This window comes from Pristiophorus japonicus, chromosome 8, assembly GCF_044704955.1.
Source record: "Pristiophorus japonicus isolate sPriJap1 chromosome 8, sPriJap1.hap1, whole genome shotgun sequence".
Lineage (NCBI taxonomy): Eukaryota > Metazoa > Chordata > Chondrichthyes > Pristiophoridae > Pristiophorus > Pristiophorus japonicus.
The window spans coordinates 166,812,682-166,832,717 of NC_091984.1; the positions used below are offsets into that span (position 1 = coordinate 166,812,682).

Sequence of the window (20,036 nt, forward strand, 5' to 3'; positions counted from 1 at the left end):
TTGCATGTCCAGGGCCAGCAGTGCTACCGGCAGCGCTAAGGCCTTCACCAAAATGGCGGCCACCGAGTACCACATCAGAGAAGGGCGTTCGAGTGCCTGCTGCCATTTTTTTCAGCAAACCGGTAACTCGTGACTAAAGTTAGGAATTTCGAGGCCAATATGTTGTCTTGATTTAAACAGAGTGAGAATGCAGGGAATAGGAAACAGAATGACATATTCGTAGCTAGGAAGAAACAAGAAACAAAATTTCATGGATCAATAAATATATTAAGATCGAGACACAAGAATGGTTGTGACACGGAGGTTGAAGGCTGGAAGTGAGAAAAGAATAGCCTATCAGAAAACTAGCTTTTTCTTGTATCCTGTCCCAAGGGAAATGCAGCAAGTCTCTCTTCAGATAGGGGAGTAGTATTCAAGTCTTGGATCAACTTTAAAGAAAGTTAATAGTTGCTAAGGGAAAAAGAAGTGCTTGGCATAATAGTGCATAGAGTTGGCAGATATGTAGAGAAGGTCATTGTTATGGCCAATGGGAGTGAGCACAAAGCCCTGGGGAACTCCTGTCAGTGGAATGAGACAGTGAGCCATTAACTACAGCCAAGGTAATGATTGAGAGGATATCCACAAACAAAGCTCTGGTGGGAGAGACTATGATGCTCTTTAGAAAGTGCACTGTGCCAGATATCAATACATGATTCAGCAAAGTATTCAAGAGCATAGGAATAGAGTCATGTGCAGGACTGGAAGGGACAATTACAGTCCAGCTGGTCAGACCCCAAGTTCAAAAAAGACCATCCATTATTCTTTTTCTCGTACACTTCAACCACTTTCCCTGCCAAATATCTGTCCTGATCCCTCTTGAGCATGCTGACACTACCCACCTCCACTGCGTCCCTGGGCAGTTTAGTCCATATATTCACCATCACTTTGTAAAATAGTTACACTTGAACTCAGTATCTTTACTGTTCATCTTGAATTTGAGTCAATTATGGAGTTCCAGAGATGCATAACATGGTAAGAGGATCAGGGTGGACTGGCATGGCATACACCAGACTCCTTTTTAATATTTATTGGCAGATCTTTAAAGTGTGTCCATGATAACAGCACAGGATAGCAATCTGTGGGTACCGGTGGGTAGACTGCTAAAACTATCAGTGCTGTACATGGCAGCATAAAGACAGAAAACAAGATCTCCAAATGTTGGAGGTCACCACAGCCGAACGGAATCCTATCCTCATCCAATATCCACATCTGAATTTTACATAAGAGCATAAGAATTAGGGGAAGGAGTAGATCCCTCGAGCTTGCTCCGCCATTCAAGGTTGATCTTCGACCTCAACTCCACTTTCCTGCCCTATCCCCATATCCCTTAATTCCTTAAATCTATCTCTCAGCCTTGAATATACTCAACAACTGAGCATCCACAGCACTTTGGGGCAGAGAATTCCAAAGATTTACAACCCTCTGAGTGAATAAATTCCTCCTGATCATAATATGGTAGAATTCTTTATTAAGATGGAGAGTGACACAGTTAATTCAGAGACTAGGGTCCTGAACTTAAGGAAAGGTATCTTTGATGATATGAGACGTGAATTGGCTAGATTAGACTGGCGAATGATACTTAAAGGGTTGACGGTGGATAGGCAATGGCAAACATTTAAAGATCACATGGATGAACTTCAACAATTGTACATCCCTGTCTGGAGTAAAAATAAAATGGGGAAGGTGGCTAACAAGGGAAATTAAGGATAGTGTTAAATCCAAGAGACATATAAATTGGTGAGAAAAAGCAGCAAACCTGAGGACTGGGAGAATTTTATAATTCAGCAGAGGAGGACAAAGGGTTTAATTCAGAGGGAGAAAATAGAGTATGAGAGGAAGCTTGCTGGGAACATAAAAACTTACTGCAAAAGCTTCTAGGAGGTATGTGAAGAGAAAAAGATTAGTGAAGACAAACGTAGGTCCCCTGCAGTTAGATTCAGGTGAATTTATAATGGGGAACATAGAAATGGCAGACCAGTTAAACAAATACTTTGGTTCTGTCTACACGAAGGAAGACACAAATAAACTTCCGGAAATACCAGGGGATCGAGGATCCAGTGAGAAGGAGGAACTGAAGGAAATCCTTATTAGGCGGGAAATTGTGTTCGGAAATTGATGGGTTTGAAGGCCGATAAATCCCTGGGGCCTGATTGTCTGCATCCCAGAATACTTAAGGAAGTGGCCCTAGAAATAGTGGATGCATTGGTGATCATTTTCCAACAGTCTATCGACTCTGGATCAGTTCCTATGGACTGGAGGGTAGCTAATGTAACACCACTTTTTAAAAAGGGAAGGAGAGAGAAAATGGGTAATTATAGTTAGCCTGACATCAGTAGTGGGGTAAAAATGTTGGAATCAATTATTAAAGATGAAATAGCGGTGCATTTGGGAAACAGTGTCAGGATTTATGAAAGGGAAATCATGCTTGACAAATCTTCTAGAATTTTTTGAGGATGTAACTGGTTGAGTGGACAAGGAAGAACCAGTGGATGTGGTGTATTTGGACTTTCAAAAGGCTTTTGACAAGGTCCCACACAAGAGATTGGTGTGCAAAATTAAAGCACATGGTATTGGGGGTAATGTACTTACATGGATAGAGAACTGGTTGGCAGACAGGAAGCAGAGAGTCGGGATAAACGGGTCCTTTTCAGAATGGCAGGCAGTGATTAGTGGGGTGCCGCAGGGCTCAGTGCTGGGACCCCAGCTATTTACAATATACGTTAATGGTTTAGATGAAGGAATTGAGTGTAATATCTCCAAGTTTGCAGATGACACTAAGCTGGGTGGTGTTGTGAGCTGTGAGTAGGACACTAAGAGGTTGCAGGGTGACTTGGACAGGTTAGGTGAGTGGGCAAATGCATGGCAGATGCAGTATAATGTGGATAAATGTGAGGTTATCCACTTTGGTGGCATAAACACGAAGGCAGAATATTATCTGAATGGCGGCAGATTAGGAAAAGGGGAGGTGCAACGAGACCTGGGTGTCATGGTACATCAGTCATTGAAAGTTGGCATGCAGGTACAGCAGGCAATGAAGAAGGCAAATAGTATGTTGGCCTTCATGGCTAGGGGATTTGAGTATAGGAGCAAGGAGGTCTTACTGCAGTTGTGCAGGGCCATAGTGAGGCCTCACCTGGAATATTGTGTTCAGTTTTAGTCTCCTAATCTGAGGAAGAACATTCTTGCTATTGAGGGAGTGTAGCAAAGGTTCACCACACTGATTCCCGGGATGGCAGAACTGACATATGAGGAGAGGCTGGATCGACTGGGCCTGTATTCACTGGAGTTTAGAAGGATGAGAGGAGATCTCATCGAAACATATAAAATTCTGACGGGACTGGACAGGTTAGATGCAGGAAGAATGTTCCCAATGTTGGGGAAGTCCAGAACCAGGGGACATAGTCTAAGGATAAGAGGTAAGCCATTTAGGACTGAGATGAAGAGAAACGTCTTCACTCAGGGAGTTGTTAACCTGTGGAATTCCCTACCGCAGAGAGCTTTCGATGCCAGTTCATTGGATATATTCAAGAGGGATTAGATATGGCCCTTACGGCTAAAGGGATCAAGGAGTATGGAGAGAAAGCAGGGAAGGGGTACTGAGGTGAATGATCAGCCATGATCTTATTGAATGGTGGTGCAGGCTCGAAGGTCCGAATGGCCTACTCCTGCACCTATTTTCTATGTTTCTATGTTTCCTCATCGGTCTTAAAATGCCGACCCCTTATCCTGAGACTGTGTCCCCTGGTTCTCGACTCTCCAGCCAGGAGACACAACCACTCAACATCTACCCTATCAATCCCCCTCAGAATCTTGTATGTTTCAATGAAATCGCCTCTCATTCTTCTAAACTCCAGAGAGTATAGGCCCAATCTACTCAATCTCTCCTCATAGGACAACCCTGTCATCTCGGGGATCAATCTAGTGAACCTTCATTGCACCGCCTCTAAAGCAAGTAGAGCAAGTATATCCTTCCTTAAATAAGGAGACCAAAACTGTGCGGAGTACTCCAGGTGTGGTTTCACCAGAGCCCTGTACAAATGTAGTAAGACTTCCATATTCTTGTACTCCAACCCTCTAGCAATAATGTTTCTAGGACACCTAAATCTCTCTGAATACCAACATTTAATAGTTTCTCATCATTTCAAAAAATATTCTGTTTTTCTATGCTTCCTACCAAAGTGAATAATCTTACATTTCTCCACATTATACTCTATCTACATCCCTTTGCAGGCTCTTTGCATCCTCCTCACATCTTACTTCTCCACCTAGCTTTGTATCGTCAGGAAACTTGGATACATTCCACTCGGTCCCTTCATATATAGATTATAACTTATAAAATATAAAATATAGATTATAAATGACTGAGGCCCAAGCACTGATCCTGCCCCCATTAGTTACAGCCTGCCAATTTCAAAATGACCCGTTTATCCTTACTCTCTGTTTTCTGTCTGTTAATCAATCCTTTATCCATGCTAATACCTTACCACCAACCCCATGTGCCCTTAGCTTGCTTAACAACCTTTTATGTACCACCTTTATGTCCTTTTGTAAATCCAAATATACTACACTCACTGGTTCTCCTTTATCCATAAGACAAAGGTCATCTACCAGCCTATCCCCGCCACACAGCACTGCCCTCCAATCATCAAGATTCATGGTGTGGCCCTCGACAACGTGGACCATTTCCCATATCTCGGGAACATCTGATCAACAAAGGCAGACATTGATGCGGAGATTCAACATCACTTCCAGTGCGCCAGTGCAGCCTTCGGCCGTCTGAGGAAAAGAGTGTTTGAAGACCAGACCCTCAAATCTAACACCAAGCTCATGGTCTGCAGGGCTGTAGTAATATCCGCCCTCCTGTATGGATCTGAGGCATGGACGATGTATAGAAGGCACCTCAAGTCGCTGGAGATACATCACCAACGGTGTCTCCGCAAGATCCTGCAAATTCCCTGGGAGGACAGGCGCACCAACATCAGTGTCCTCCAGGCTAACATCCCCAGTATTGAAGCACTGACCACACTCGATCAGCTTCGCTGGCAGGCCACATAGTTCACATGCCAGATATGAGACTCCTTAAGCAAATGCTTTATGCGGAGCTCCTTCATGGTAAACGAGCCAAAGGTGGGCAGCAGAAATGTTACAAGGACACCCTCAAAGCCTCCCTGGTAAAGTGCGACGTCACTACTGATACCTGAGAGACCCTGGCCGAAGACCGCCCGAGGTGGAGAAAGTGCATCCAGGAGGGTATTGAGCTCTTCGAGTCTCAACACAAAGAGCGTGAAGAGGTCAAGCGCAGGCAGCAGAAGGAGCGCTTGGCAAACCAGCCTCACCCACCCCTCCCCTCGATGAATGTCTGTCCCATCTGTAACAGGGTCTGTGGCTCTCGTATTGGACTGTTCAGCCATCAAAGTATTCACTTTGGGAGTGGAAGCAAGTCTTCCTCGATTCTGAGGGACTGCCTATGATGATTTATCTACCCTGCTACTTACAAAACTCAAATACATTTTTCAAACACGATTTCCCTTTCATAAAACCATGTTGACTCCGCCTAATCATATTATGATTTTCTAAGTGGCCTGTTATCACTTCCTTAATAATGGATTCCAGCATTTTCCCAATGACTGATAACTGGCCTGTAGTTCCCAATTTTCTCTCGCCCTTCTTTCTTGAATAGCGGGCTTATGTTTGCTAACTTCCAATCCGCTAGGACCGTTCCCGAATCTAGGGAATTTTGGACGACCACAACCAATGCCTCCACTATCTCTGCAGCCACCTCTTTTAGAACTCCAGGATATTAGCCACCAGGTCCAGGAGATTTGCTGGTTTTTAGTCCCATTAATTTATCAAGTACTTTGTCTCTCCTGATAATAATTACTTTAAGTTGCTCGCTCTCATTAGCCCCGTGGTTCTCTACTATATTTGATTTACTTTTGGTGTCTTCTACTGTACAGACAGATACAAAATATTTAAAGCCTCTGATAATTTCTCCTGTCTCAGCCTCTAAGGGACCAATGCATAATTGTGCTATTCTCTTCCTTTTTATATACTTGTAGAAGCTCTAACAATCTATTTTTATATTCCTTGCTAATTTACTTTCATATTCCATTTACTCCTTTCTTATAGTTTCTAAAGGGCCGAAATTGCCCTCCGTCCGAAATGAGTCACACCTACCGTTTTTCAAGTATTCCGTCCGCCCCAATGGATGGGGGTAGGTCAGAGTAGCCGATGCTCCAAGTCATCAGCACCGCGCTAGCGCATCACAACGTCCCTCCCCTTCAGTTAAAGGGGAGGGCCGCTGCGAACTCTGCAGCCACTTTAGTGGCAAACATTGGGCCACCAGGGTGGGTTTTGGCCGTTTCCGCGGGGCAATTTCCGAAAGGGGTCACCGCCAGTCGGTAAGGTATCGGCGGGAAAATGGGCCAGGCGATCCCCCACACCACCCCAAAACTGAAGGAGGGCAATATCCAAAATGGCAACCTCTCCGCGGCGACTCATGGCCGCCACTTTCAGGCGGCCATGGGTCTTATCGAAAGGGGCAATTTCGGCCCCTGAAGCTCTCCCAATCCTCAGGCTTACTATTATTCTTTGCAACATTATAAGCCTCTTCTTTCAATCTCATACTATCCTTAACTTCTTTAGTTAGCCATGGATGGCTCACTTCTCCTGTGTAATTTTTATATCTCATTGCAATGCATATTCATTGAGAATTTTGGAATATTCCTGATACGTCCTTACTATATGCACACGAGGCCCATGCTTGAGAGAAGGTCAGTCTGTGACCTGTCCTTTATTCCATAGCACTCAAGTGATGGAAGTGGGTGGAGCTTTCCCTTTTATATCTGAAGGTCCAGGTTAGGAGTGTCTCCCACAAGTTCACCACCTAGTGGTCATTGTTCTCACAGTGTACAACTTAGGTCAGATTATACATTGGTTACAATGCTGGTTGAATACATGACATCACCATTTGGAGTAGGCATCTACTACAACCAAAAACATTTTTCCCATGAAAGGACCTGCGTAGTCCACATGGATGCGTGACCAAGGCTTGGCGGGCCATGACCAGGGGCTAAGGGGGGCTTCCCTGGGCGCATTGCCCAGCTGGGCACACGTGTTGCACCTGCGAACACAAAGTTCCAGATCTGCATCTATCCATGGCCACCAAACGTGTGACCTGGCAATTGCCTTCATCGTGACAATGCCCGGGTGCTCATTGTAGAGTTCTCTGATGAACACCTCTCTGCCCATCTGGGGCATGACTGCGCGGTTTCCCCACAGAAGGCAATCGGCCTGAATCGAGGGTTCATCCCTGCGCCTGTGAAATGGTTTAAATTCCTCAGGGCATGCCCTGTACGTGGCTGCCCAGTCCCCATTCAGGACATATTTCTTGACTTGAGACAATAGCGGGTCTCTATTTGTCCAGACTTTACTCTGACGGGCTGTCATGGGTGAGCCATCGCTTCCGAAAGCTTCAACAGCCATGACCATCTCAGCAGCATGCTCGTTAGCCCCCTCAGTGGTGGCTAGTGGGAGCCTGCTGAATGCATCGGCGCAGTTTTCGGTGCCCGGTCTGTGCCGAATTGTGTAGTCATAGGCGGCTAACGTGAGAGCCCACCTCTGTATGCGGGCCGATGCGTTTGCATTTATGGCCTTGTTGTCGGCCAAAAGGGACATTAGGGGTTTGTGATCTGTCTCCAGCTCAAATTTCCTGCCAAACAGGTACTGGTGCATTTTCTTTACTGCATATACACATGCGAGCGCCTTCTTTTCTACCATCCCATAGCCCCTTTCTGCCTGGGACAGACTTCTAGAGGCATAAGCTACCGGCTGTAACTGACCCTTAGCATTGACATGCTGCAACACACACCCGACACCATAGGACAATGCATCGCATGTTAACACAAGTTTCTTACATAGGTCATATAGCGTTAACAGATTGTTGGAACATAACAAATTGCGTGCTCTATTAAAAGCCCTTTCCTGGCTGTCCCCCCAGACCCATTCGTGACCTTTGCATCGGAGCACGTGTAGCGGCTCTAGCAGCGTGCTCAATTTGGGAAGAAAGTTACCAAAATAGTTCAGGAGCCCCAGGAACGTACGCAGCTCCGTCGTGTTACGGGGTCTGGGTGCTCTTTGGATCGCTTCCGTCTTGGACGCAGTAGGGCTGATCCGGTCTGCTGCTACCCTCATCCCTAGTAATTCTCCCTCTGGAGCTAGGAAGACGCACTTCGCCTTTTTCAGTCGCAGCCCTACCCGGTCCAGTCTGCGTAGCACCTCCTCCAGGTTGTGGAGGTGTTCTTCAGTATCGTAACCCGTAATGAGGATGTCGTCCTGAAAAACCACTGTCCTTGGAATCGACTTGAGGAGGCTTTCCATATTTCGTTGGAAGATCGCGGCGGCCGAGCGAATCCCGAACGGACATCTGTTGTACTCAAACAACACCTTGTGTGCCGTGATGATGGTCAGCTTCTTCGACTCACTCGCCAGCTCCTGGGTCATGTAAGCTGAGGTCAGGTCCAATTTTGAAAAAAGTTTGCCACCGGATAGCGTCGCAAAGAGGTCCTCCACTCTCGGTAGTGGGTACTGGTCTTGGAGTGACACCCGATTGATGGTGGCCTTGTAATCGCCACATATCCTGACCGATCCATCCGCCTTGAGCACTGGCACAATCGGGCTCGCCCAGTCACTGAATTCGACTGGCGAGATGATGCCTTCCCTCAGCACGCGGTCCAATTCGCCTTCTATCTTTTCCCGCATCACGTACTGCACCGCTCTGGCCTTGTGGTGTACTGGCCTGGCGTCCGGGTTTATGTGAATCACTACCTTGGCCCCACATGAAAGTACCAATGCCGGGTTGAAATAATGAGTCAAATTTGTCCAGGATCTGTGAGCATGATACTCGCTCCACAGAGGAAATTGCATTGACAGCGCCCCATTTCCAGTTCATGACAGCAAGCTAACTCCTCCCCAGTAGTGCGGGACCATCCTCCGGGACAACCCAGAGTGGCAACCTGTTCTCCGAATCTTTGTGGATCACAACTACCATGGTGCTGCCTAGCACCGGAATGATCTCCTTTGTGTATGACCGTAGCTGTGCTTCAATCGGCGATAATTTTGGCCTCCTGGCCTTGGACGCCCACAACTTTTCGAACTGTTTGATACCCATCAGGGACTGGCTGGCCCCCTGTGTCTAGCTCCATTGATACTGAGTTGCCATTGAGGAGCACCTTCGTCATTATCGGTGGCGTCCTGGTGTATGAACTGTATATGTGCTCCACATGAACTCGCTGAACTTCAGCTTCCAGCGATTTCCCCCAGCGTTCATTTCTGCAATTTCTGCAGATATTTGCTCATCTCTGCAAACTCCGGCTGAGTGTGTGCCCCCACGCCTCCAACATGAGCTGCTGTTGGAAACAAAAGGTCCTTTGCCAGTCGATCGTCCCTGACTGCCCCTGTTATTGTCCTTGAGTGCGCCATTAACAGGTGTTGATGGCCCCATTACTGGCTGCATTGTCCCTTGCAATGGCGTGAATTGCCGTTCAGCTTGCCATTGTCTCTGTCGAACTCCCCCTCTGGGTTCGACTACATGTTGGGGCATGCCCGATTGCCCTTGTCTGCATGGGGAACTGTGTGCTGCTTTAACAATGTTGAATCTCTGTCCCAACCATTCCTTAACACAGTACCTCTCGTCTGTTCTACTCGTGGCCATGCTCGCGTGGTTTAAATCCCATCCTCGTTGCCATTGATACGTCCTTACTATACAGTATAAATGCACACGAGGTCTATGCTTGAGAGAAGGTCAGTCTGTGACCTGTTCTTTATTCCATAGCACTCAAGTGCTGGAAGTGGGTGGAGCTTCCCCTTTATATCTGAAGGTCCAGGTTAGGAGTGTCTCCCACAAGTTCACCACCTAATGGGCTTTGTTTAAGTTTAAGGGGGCAAAATTGCCCTTTTTATAGCCTTGTTAGTGCCTCCAGGTGGCAAGACAAGGCAGGGAGGCTACTGCCTCCTGGGAAATTGCCCTGAAGTTTTCAAAGATGTTGCCATGGGAGCGCCGCGCCCTCGGTTAGCGCCCAGGCCCGTTACGCAACCGGCGAGGACATCATCGCCCTGCGCAGCGACCCCTCACCGGCCCACACCGACCCTTTAACGCCCCGTGGGTTAAATTGCCCCTCGGGCCGCGAGGCTGGGGCGGGCAGACATCTGCTCTCGGGGCGCTAGCTAAAGGGGAGGGTGCCAGTGCCCTGGGCCACCATTGTGCAGTCAATTGTGGCCCTAGCATGGTCTTGGGTGCTGGGCTGCTGGCCTGGTCACATGCTGCCCTGTTGCCCAGTAGAGGGCATCAGAGGCCATGCAGAGTGCACAGCAGCCCTCTCCTTTAATCGAAGGGGAGGGGTGTTGATATGCGTCAGTGCTACGTGGATCATTTTCGTGACGTTAACATTCTGCCCCAAGTGGAGCACCGGAGATTGCGCTCCGCTTCCTTTGAGAGTTGGTAAGCTCAATTCAGCGGCAGGGGTGGGACTTCTGCACTGAATGCTAAAATTCCCAGCCCCAGAAGGTTACCACTCCCAATTGGGGCGCAGTGCAATTTCGCCCCCTAAGACTCTAGTGTCAGACTTAAGAATGTCACTTTCAAACTCAATGTGAAATTCTGTCATTATATGATCACTCATTCCTCGAGGAATCTTTACGATAAGATTACTAATTTAGCCTGTCTCAAAACAAGGTCTAAAATAGCCTGTCGCCTGGTTGGTTCCCTGACATATTATTCTAGGAAAGTGTCTCGAATGCATTCCATGAACTCGTCCTCCAGACTACCTTTGCCAATTGATTTGCCCAATCTATATGCAGATTAAAGTCCCCCACGATTATTGTATTACCTTTGTTACAGGCTCCTATTTTTACTTGATTAATACTCTGTCCAATGGTATAGCTACTGTCAGGGATCCTATAAACTACTCCCGCCACTGTTTTCTGTCCCTTGTTTTTTCTTATCCCCACCTATCCTGATTCTACTTCCTGATCTTCTGAGCCGAGATCCTTTCTCATTACTATCCTTCTGTCATCCTTAATTATCAAGGCTACACCACCCGAACCATCCCCCCTCCTCCCCCGCTTCTGTTCCAGTCTGCCTGTCTTTTGATCCATCAATTACCCTGGAATACTTGGTTCCCAATCCTGGTCACCTACAACCGTGTCTCTCTAATGGCTATTATATCAAGATTTGTGCCACTAATTCGTCTACCCTGTTATGAATGCTTCATGCATTCCATTAAAGAGACTTTAATTTTAACTTTTTAACATTAGTTCCTGCTTTCATCTTATTCACTGATGCACAATTACCTTTAAACTCTCTGTCCCTTCCCGTCACACTGCTTATCTTTACCTAAATCACTACACTGCTCCATTGCCTTGACTTTTCTCCTTAGATTTCTAAATTTCCCCTCACCTGACCTCGTTCACCACCCCCCTTTTTTTTTTAGTTTAAAGCCCTGTCTACAGTCCTAGTTATTTGATTTGCCAGCACACTGGTCCCAGCCTGGTTTAAGTGGAAACTTTCCCAACAGAACAGCTCCTTCTTTCCCCAGTACTTGTGCCCCATGAATCGAACACCTTTCTTCCCGCACCACTCTTTAAGCTGCGCTTTTAAATCTCTGATCTGTTTGTCTCTCTGCCAATCTGCGCGTGGCTCCAGTAACAATCCAGAGATTATTACATTTGAGCTTCTGCTTTTTTAATTTGGAACCTAGCTCCTCAAACTCTCTCAGCGAAGCCTCATTCCTAGTTCTACCGATGTCGTTGGTTCCTATGAGGATCACAACTACTGGATCCTCCCCCTCCTCTCCAGTCGCAAGAAGATATCCTTAACCCTGGCACTGGGCAGGCAAGACAACCTTCGGAACTCCCAACTGTGACTGCAGAGAACAGTATCAACCCTCCTGACTGTACTGTCCTCTATCATTACAACATTCATTTTTACTCCCCCCGCCATGGTGCTATGATCAGTTTGCTCATCCATCCTGTAGACTTTGCCCTCATCCACACAGACAGCAAGAATCTCATACCTGTTGGACAAGGACACATGCCAAGGCTCCTCCAGCACTGCATCTAGGGTCTCCTTGCCTGCCTGAGTTGCAGTCACATCCTCCTGTCTCTGATCACTAACCAGACCTGCACCACTACCTAAGGGATGTGACTGCCTCCTGGATCAAAGTGCCCGGGTACCTCTCCTCCTCCCTGATGCCCCACAGTGTCTGCATCTCAGACTCCAGCTTAACAACTCTGAGCTGAAGTTCCTTGAGATGGAGGCACTTACTGCAGACGGGGTATCCCGGGATTGCAATGCTCTCCACAAACTCCCACATGCTGCAGTTGTGGCACATTACCTGCACTGTCATTCCTTTATAACCTTGTTTTAATTATTTAGGTAAGTAAAGTTGATGTATTTAATCAATTTGGCTTACAGTTTAGTTTTTAACTAATTACCAGATCTAGTTTAAGTTCTAGATAGATGAAATTAAATATTTACCTGTAACACAAAGCACTCCACATTTTGGAGGCAAAAAGCAGCACCTCCTTCCCTCTCTATTCTTCGAATTCCCACTCTCTCCAAATTCCCTGGTTTCACCACTCTGTTTAAGTGCACTCGTTTAAGACACTCTGTGGTGACCACTTTTACAGCAGTGGTCATTAAAAATCACTCAGATTGTAACATTAAGAACAGGAGGAGGCCTTTCAGCCCTTCAGGCCCATTCTGCTTTAAACTAGATCATGGCTGATCTGCCCCTCAACTACAATTACCCACCTTTGCTCCATATCCCTTGATGCCCTTACCTAACAAAAATCTATCGATCTCAGTCTTGAAAGCTCCAATTGGCCCCCAGCACCCATAGCCTTTTAGGGAGAGTTCCAGATTTCCATTACCCTTTGTGTGAAAAGTGTTTCCTGTTTCACTCCTGAATGGCCTAGCTCTAATTTTAAGATTAAGATGTGAAACACTGGCCTGATTTTCTTGTCCCTAATCCAGAGACATTGAGGCTAGTTGTAAAACTCAAATGCATTCAGCTAACACAGCACAAACCAGGGTTTGAACCTGGGACCTTGGGAATGCATCACCTAGTGGCACTATTGCCCACATGGTGATTAAAGTGGTTTCACCGAACAGATGCTGACATAAAGGGGAATCCAAGGGTCATCTATAGACATTTTAACAGTAAAAGAGTTGTCAGAGGAGCGGTGGGGCTGATTAGGGACCAAAATGGAGATCTATTGGTGAAGGCAGAAGGAATGGCTGAGGTATTAAATAAGTATTTTGCATCAGTGTTTACTAAGGAAGAGGACTTTCCCAAAGCTATGGTAAGTGAGGAGGATATTGGGATATTGGATGAGAGAAAAATAGATAAAAGAGGAGGTACTAGACAGGCTAGTGGTAATTAAAGTGGATAAGTCATCCTGTCCGGACTGGATGCACCCTAAGTTGCTGAGGGAAGTAAGGGTAGAAATTGCAGAGGTTCTGGCCACAATCTTCCAGCCCTCCTTTGATACTGAGGTAGTGCCAAAGGATTGGAGGATTGCAAATGTTACACCCTTGTTCAAAAAAGGGGGAAAGGATAAATCCGGCAATTACAGGCCAGTTTAACATCGGTGGTGAGCTTTTAGAAGCAATGATCTGGGAGAAGATTAACAGCCACTTGGACAAGCACGGACTAATAAAGGAGAACCAGCACAGAGGTGTTGAGGGGAAATCATGTTTGACTAATTTGATGGAGTTTTCTGATGAGGTATAGAAAGGGTGGGTGAGGGCAGTGCAGTTAATGTTGTGTATATGGACTTTGAAAAGGTTTTGATAAAGTAGCACATATTAGGCTTATTAGTAAAATTGATACCCATGGGATACAAGGGGCTGTAGTAGCATGGATATAAAATTGTCTAAAGGACAGAAAACAGAGAGTTGTGGAGAATGGCTGTTTTTCGGACTGGCGGGAGGAATACAGGGGCGTTCCCCAAGGTTAGGTACTAGGACCACTGCTGTTTTTGATATACAGTACATTAATGACTTGGACTTGGGGGTACAGGGCACAATTTCAAATTTGCACATGACACATAACCTGGAAGTGTTGTAAACCATGAGGAAGATAGTAATAGACTTCAAGAGGATATAGACAGGCTGGTGGGATGGGCGGACACATGGCTGTTCAAATTCAACACAGAGAAGTGCAAGGTGATAGATTTTGGCTGGAAGAATGAGGAGAGACCATACAGTTTTAAAGGGGACGCTTGTGCACAAATCTTTGAAGGTGGCAGATTCAATAGTAGCCTTCAAAAAGGAATTAGATAAATAGTTGAAGGAGAATATTTGCAGGGATATGGGGAAAGAGTGGGGGAGTGGGACAAACTGGATTGTTCTTCGAAAGAGCCGGTGCAGACTCGATGGGCCGAATGGCCTCCTGCTGTGCTGAACTATTCTGTGATTCCATGTTGCTCCAGTGTTCCATATAACATTTAATCAACGCGTTCCTACACAGTGTCGGAATATCACTTTTAACAGTATTCTTTTCTCAATAGGTAAGACACCCCTATCCTCTATGTGCCCTGCCATTATACTTGACAAAAACAAATCATTGAAGATAGTGGTGGGAGCCTCAGGAGGAACAAAGATCACCACAGCAACTGCTCTGGTACGTACTAATGGTATAAAGGAATATGATCTTCAACACCGAATAATCGGGAACCAGAGGGGAAAGAAACACCAGGAGATTATTTTGTTGAGAAGCTGATCTTATTGTTTGACTCATTCACTGTTCCTCTTGTATTTCTAGGTGATAATGAACATCTTGTGGTTTAATTACAATGTTAAGAGAGCTGTGACTGAACCTAGAGTTCACAATCAACTATTCCCCAATGTGACTGATGTTGAGAAAACTGTGGAGAAGGTTGGTATATGTGTTGTGTACAGGTACGAGTATGGGCACATGTGTATGGGCTGGATATTGGCTGATGTTTCCATAGGGGTCAAGTCAGTTGTGTTCCACCTTCTGTTTCACTGTAACGGAGCAAACAATATACAATGCAAGGAACAATCAATATGACTGTTTCAAATGTCTCAACAATCCCATACACTATTCTATTACCATCGAAACACACAAGTTTACAACTCAGCAGCCCATCATGTGCCAGCTCTTTGCCAGAGCAATTCAAAATGAATTACACTATGCCACACTCTCCTCACAGCCCTGTATTTTTCCCGGTTTCAAATATTTAAAAGAAGCAATGGTCTCTGTCTCAATTACTCCTAATCTTTCTCCACTCTTAGTAAAACTGGAGTATTTCCTCATTAGCTCTTTTAAAGCCCTGCATAATATTAAAAGCCTCTGCTATTATCTCCTCTTAACCTTCCCAAATAGTCGCAGAATCTCAAGCCTCTCCTCATAACGATAGCTTCCCATCCCTGGCATCACCCTGATGAATCTATGCTGAATGCTCTCTCCGGCTTCAATGTCCTTTCTATAACGTGATGCTGAAAACCCCACACAGTATTGTAACTGTGGCCGAAACGATGCTTGGAGCAACATTGTGTTATTACTCCTTTCTGTATGTACACTATCGGGGAAAATTCCGTTGCGTCCCATTTGTGGGCGGTAACATCCGCGAGGTGGGACTTTTTGTGCTGAGTCCCACCCCGCTCTCGAAATTGGGGTTACCGCCCCTGAGAGGAAGTGGAGTGCAGAATAATGTGGTCCACTTCCTCTCTGGGGCACGAGCGGGGTGACAGATCGCGGCCCAGATCCTGCATTCCAAGTGCCAACGGGACGCTCGGGAAAATGGCAACATTTTATTACGACATGGCTGACAACCTTCCTTTAAATTTCACCCCCAGGGTCCCTGCCTCCTGGTTCACTTCCCCTGAAACTGTCGCTGGCATCGACCGGCACAGCTTCAGGGGGCGATACCTAATTCAGGGTCCAGGGTGAAAATGGGGCGCGGCGCACATCAGCGCAGTGGAGTGGGCCGCTATTGGTTACCGTCACCGCTAAACTCCCGCCGCGCTGCGCCTGGACAAAAAGTCATTTGCACTGCGATAGCGCCCCCACTAACAGGAGGTGCAAACGACCCAAATTTCTAGCCCTATGTTCCTATTTATAAAACCCACAGCACTTGTTTTTTAATGGTTTTGTTTACCTGAACACTCACGTTCAGGAATCCCTAGATCTCTTTTTATCCGCACCTTTCAGCATCCTTCCTATCTCTATGAAATACCTATCGAGTTTGCTTAATTTGCTGACAGTGAATATACTGCAGCCTTTGCGAAATATTTCCCTTTCCATTCCCCGTGTGGTGCAACTTTGTACCAATAGACCACAGTCGAGACGCCGATTGAAGAAGCAGCCTTGCCTTTTGAAGGATCAAAGTCCAAAGTACACTCTCTTTTTAGCAATGAGAATGGAAGGAAAATGTAATGGTGCCAGTTGGAAGTGCACATCACGTTATACATCCTGAATTTTTGTCCATTTTCAGAGAGTGCCAGTATTACAAATTGCTTCTATTGTGTACAGGGATATTATTTCTCCATAAACCAAGTATTCTGTACAGAGGTGCTCGAAAATGCAGTGTATTTCGTGGTGAAACCCTCTCCTTCTGCCAGTGGCCCCATTGTTATTCTGGCTCAGTGTTATGTGAAAATGCACTGTTTCTACCTAGTCATTGTTTATGGCCAGCTGTGTGACATAAGAATCCCATCAGCATGAAGTTCAAATAAAGAACAAAATAACCTTGGGCTGTCCCAAAATGCTTCACAGCCAATACATTACTTTTTAAGTGTAGAGAAATCTACATCATTTCAATTGACATGAAAAGCGCGGGTTTTCTCCCATAGGGTTAAATCACACTTACGCTTGTAGAACCTGAGCCCAAATTGGCAAGTGTCAAAGCTTAGGGACCCTCACTGTGCAATGGGCACTGTTGGAGTTTAATTGACTAAAATCACACAGTTTACGAGCTCAAAATTCTGCTAAGTTTCCTGGTGCTTGTTCAATTAAGATTACCATCATCATAACACCACTATCAGCTGTGATAAACCAATTCGTCACAGACCGAAGATTGAAGAGAGTTTGCGGTGTTTGGATCTGAGTGGGAAGAATCCCAGTCCCAAGTAACAGGCTTACCCCACCAAATCCCGCCATGTGACTCACCGCTATAAGAATTGCTCCAATCAATGTACACCAGGACTGTGTCACTGCTCCCCCTTGCCCAGTATATTTAGCCCCAATGAGAACAGCAGCAGTGAGCAAAAAGAGCAATTCTACTTTGATCTATGGAGTTATCTAATCCCAATCTCTATCTAACACTGCAGTCAGTAGCCTTCTCCATAGTGCCTGTACCTGCTCTGGTATTGGCCTGCATAGTTAAGACTGAACGATTTGTGCTGACAAAACTGGCCAGTCTGAAAGCCAGACAGCCAAAGAGATACACCAAGGAACTCATGGGAGGAACGTCTGTTAACAGAAATGCTCAGAGGATAGGAGGCCATGCATGTGAGCTCCCACCATCCTTCTGGCTGGGAGATGCCTGGTCTTGTGTCTCAGGTCATTCCAGCCACACTTCTGCCTGGCAATGTGAACTCCTTTCTGATGTCCTGGAGACTTCATTAGGCCTCAATCTAACCTTTAACTGGAAAGGCAGCAAAGGACAATCAGGCAAAACAGGACCGCCTCAGGTCAGCTGATTTTCTCCAACAGCCATCATCACTTGTTGCAATAAAAGGCATGAACCCAGATCAGGGATCTGATTGTGAACCCAGATCAAGGATCTGATTGTGAACCCAGATCAAGGATCTGACTGTGAACCCAGATCAGGGACCTGATTGTGAACCCAGATCAGGGACCTGATTGTGAACCCAGATCAGGGACCTGATTGTGAACCCAGATCAGGGACCTGATTGTGAACCCAGATCAGGGACCTGATTGTGAACCCAGATCAGGTACCTGACCCTGGACCAACAGAATCCTCTCGTTTTGTCCTCAGAAATGTAAATTTTCAATCAGGTGACAGTAATTCGGAGTGGGATTACCAGTTTATGGTGAATTACGGATTATGCTGTGGCCTCGCGCCCATTGGGTTGAGACAACCCCAAACCCATTTGATACAAAGTGTTGCAGCAGTAGGGAGGAGATTTCCATGCCATCATCCTGGGCTGGGTGACACTTTCACATTGGGTATTGCAGTGGGTTAGAACAGTCAGCCAAGCAAAATACTGGAATCTGAAATAAAAACAGAAAATGCTGAAAATCTCAGCGGGTCAGGCAGCATTTGTGGAGAGAAAAACAGAGTTAACGTTTCAGGCCGATGACCCTTCGTCAGAACTGTCGAATGTTCAAAAAGAACACATTCTTAATAAGCACTGAAAGGGGGAGGGGAAGAAAGAACTAAAGGGAAGGTCTGTGATAGGGTGGAAGGCAGGAGAGATTAGAGAGACAAAAGGGATGATGGGCCGAATTGAAATGGTAATGGCAGGAGTTAGAAAAAGGTTAGTCAAGAATTACTTTAACCAGGTTCCTAAAGTGGACTCGAGGATAAATGTTGCCAGGCTGTGTGTTGCTGGTGAGGCCACTCTTACAGCTGGTACACATCGTGAGTCCACGGCTCGCCATCTTCTGATATGATGCTGGGTCATAGAGGGTTAAATTATGAGGAAAGGTTGCATAAACTATGCTTGTATTCCGTGAGTACAGAAGATTGAGGGGTGATCTGATCGAGGTATTTAAAATGTTAAAACAATTTGATGGCGTAGATATGGAGCAACTATTTCCTCTGGAGGGGAATCGAGAATGAGGGGACATAAACATAACATTAGAGCTCAGACATTCAGGAGCGAAACCTGCAAGCAGCTTTTCACACAAAGGGAAGTAGAAATATGGAATTATCTTCCCCAAAAAGCTTTGGAAGCTGGGACAATTGGAGCTTTCAAGTCTGAGATTGATAGATTATTAGGTAAAGGTATTGACGAATTTGGATCAAAGGTGGGTAAATGGAGTTGAGGTAAAGATCAGTCATGATTTAATTGAACAGTGGAGCAGGCTGGAGGGGCTAAATGGGCTTCTCCTGTTCCTATGTGTTGTATGCAAGGCCTCACCAGTAGCACAGAACCTCATAAAATGTATTCTCTCCTCATTTACAGCATTCCAGTATCAGTAAATTACAGGAAAAATCTGGTATAGATTTTTTTATAACTGAATTCCAGTTTTGACAATGAATTGGTAGTAGTTACTGATCTTTATTGTGTTGTTTTTCAGGCTGTACAAGAAGGCCTGCAAGAGAGGCACCATACGTTGAAGATTCTAACCGAGCCTACATCAGGGGGTGTGGTCCAGGCCATCGTCAGAGCAGAAGGAAAATGGTTTGCTGAGTCAGACTATCGAAAAGGTGGCAAACCTGCAGGTTACTGATGGGCTCGTACAATCGGCCAACCTGAAATGGTGTTGAAGTCCATACTTAGAGCAGTACTGTATATAGGTTTATGAATGAGTAACCCAGAGTCACACTGTGTGAACATAATCAATAAACAAATCCTTTTATCAAGTTTTTCCAATGCACTGTTTTAATATTTACTATATTTTTACTCTGCAAAAGCCAATCTTGCTGAAGTAGACCCAGACAGGTGTTGCAAAGTTAGTTATTGGCTACATTACAGCCTCAACAATCTTCTAATCCAGATTCATCATTTTAAAATATTTTAAATGTAATAATTTTTAAAATAATTGCATTTTGGGTTGGTACCTTATTCCAAGGAGAACACTAGTCAAGGAGAGGATACCTTGAGTTCAGAGCTGTGCTCTGTCAATTATCAATTATGAATCTTATTTTTATAAAGGTCCAAGTATCAAGGTACTGGAAAACCTTTCTACTTTTGGTGTTTGATTATCAGTTTAGAAATTTACCGACCATGAATGCAAAGCTGGACTGTCCAATGGGTTGGTAGTGGTAACAAGATTGAA

At 45.6% G+C, this 20,036-nt stretch overlaps 1 protein-coding gene across 1 annotated transcript in view; it reads left to right on the forward strand.

Moving 5' to 3' along the window:
• The window catches only part of LOC139268212 (glutathione hydrolase 1 proenzyme-like), a 94,137-nt gene extending 74,388 nt beyond the window's left edge, over positions 1-19,749 (forward strand). The window contains exons 10-12 of the mRNA XM_070886262.1: positions 14,611-14,723; positions 14,865-14,978; positions 19,335-19,749. Of these exons, the coding sequence (XP_070742363.1) occupies positions 14,611-14,723; positions 14,865-14,978; positions 19,335-19,487 (380 nt within the window). The 3' untranslated portion in view covers positions 19,488-19,749. The remainder of the gene's footprint in view (positions 1-14,610; positions 14,724-14,864; positions 14,979-19,334) is intronic.
• Positions 19,750-20,036: the final 287 nt, after the last annotated feature.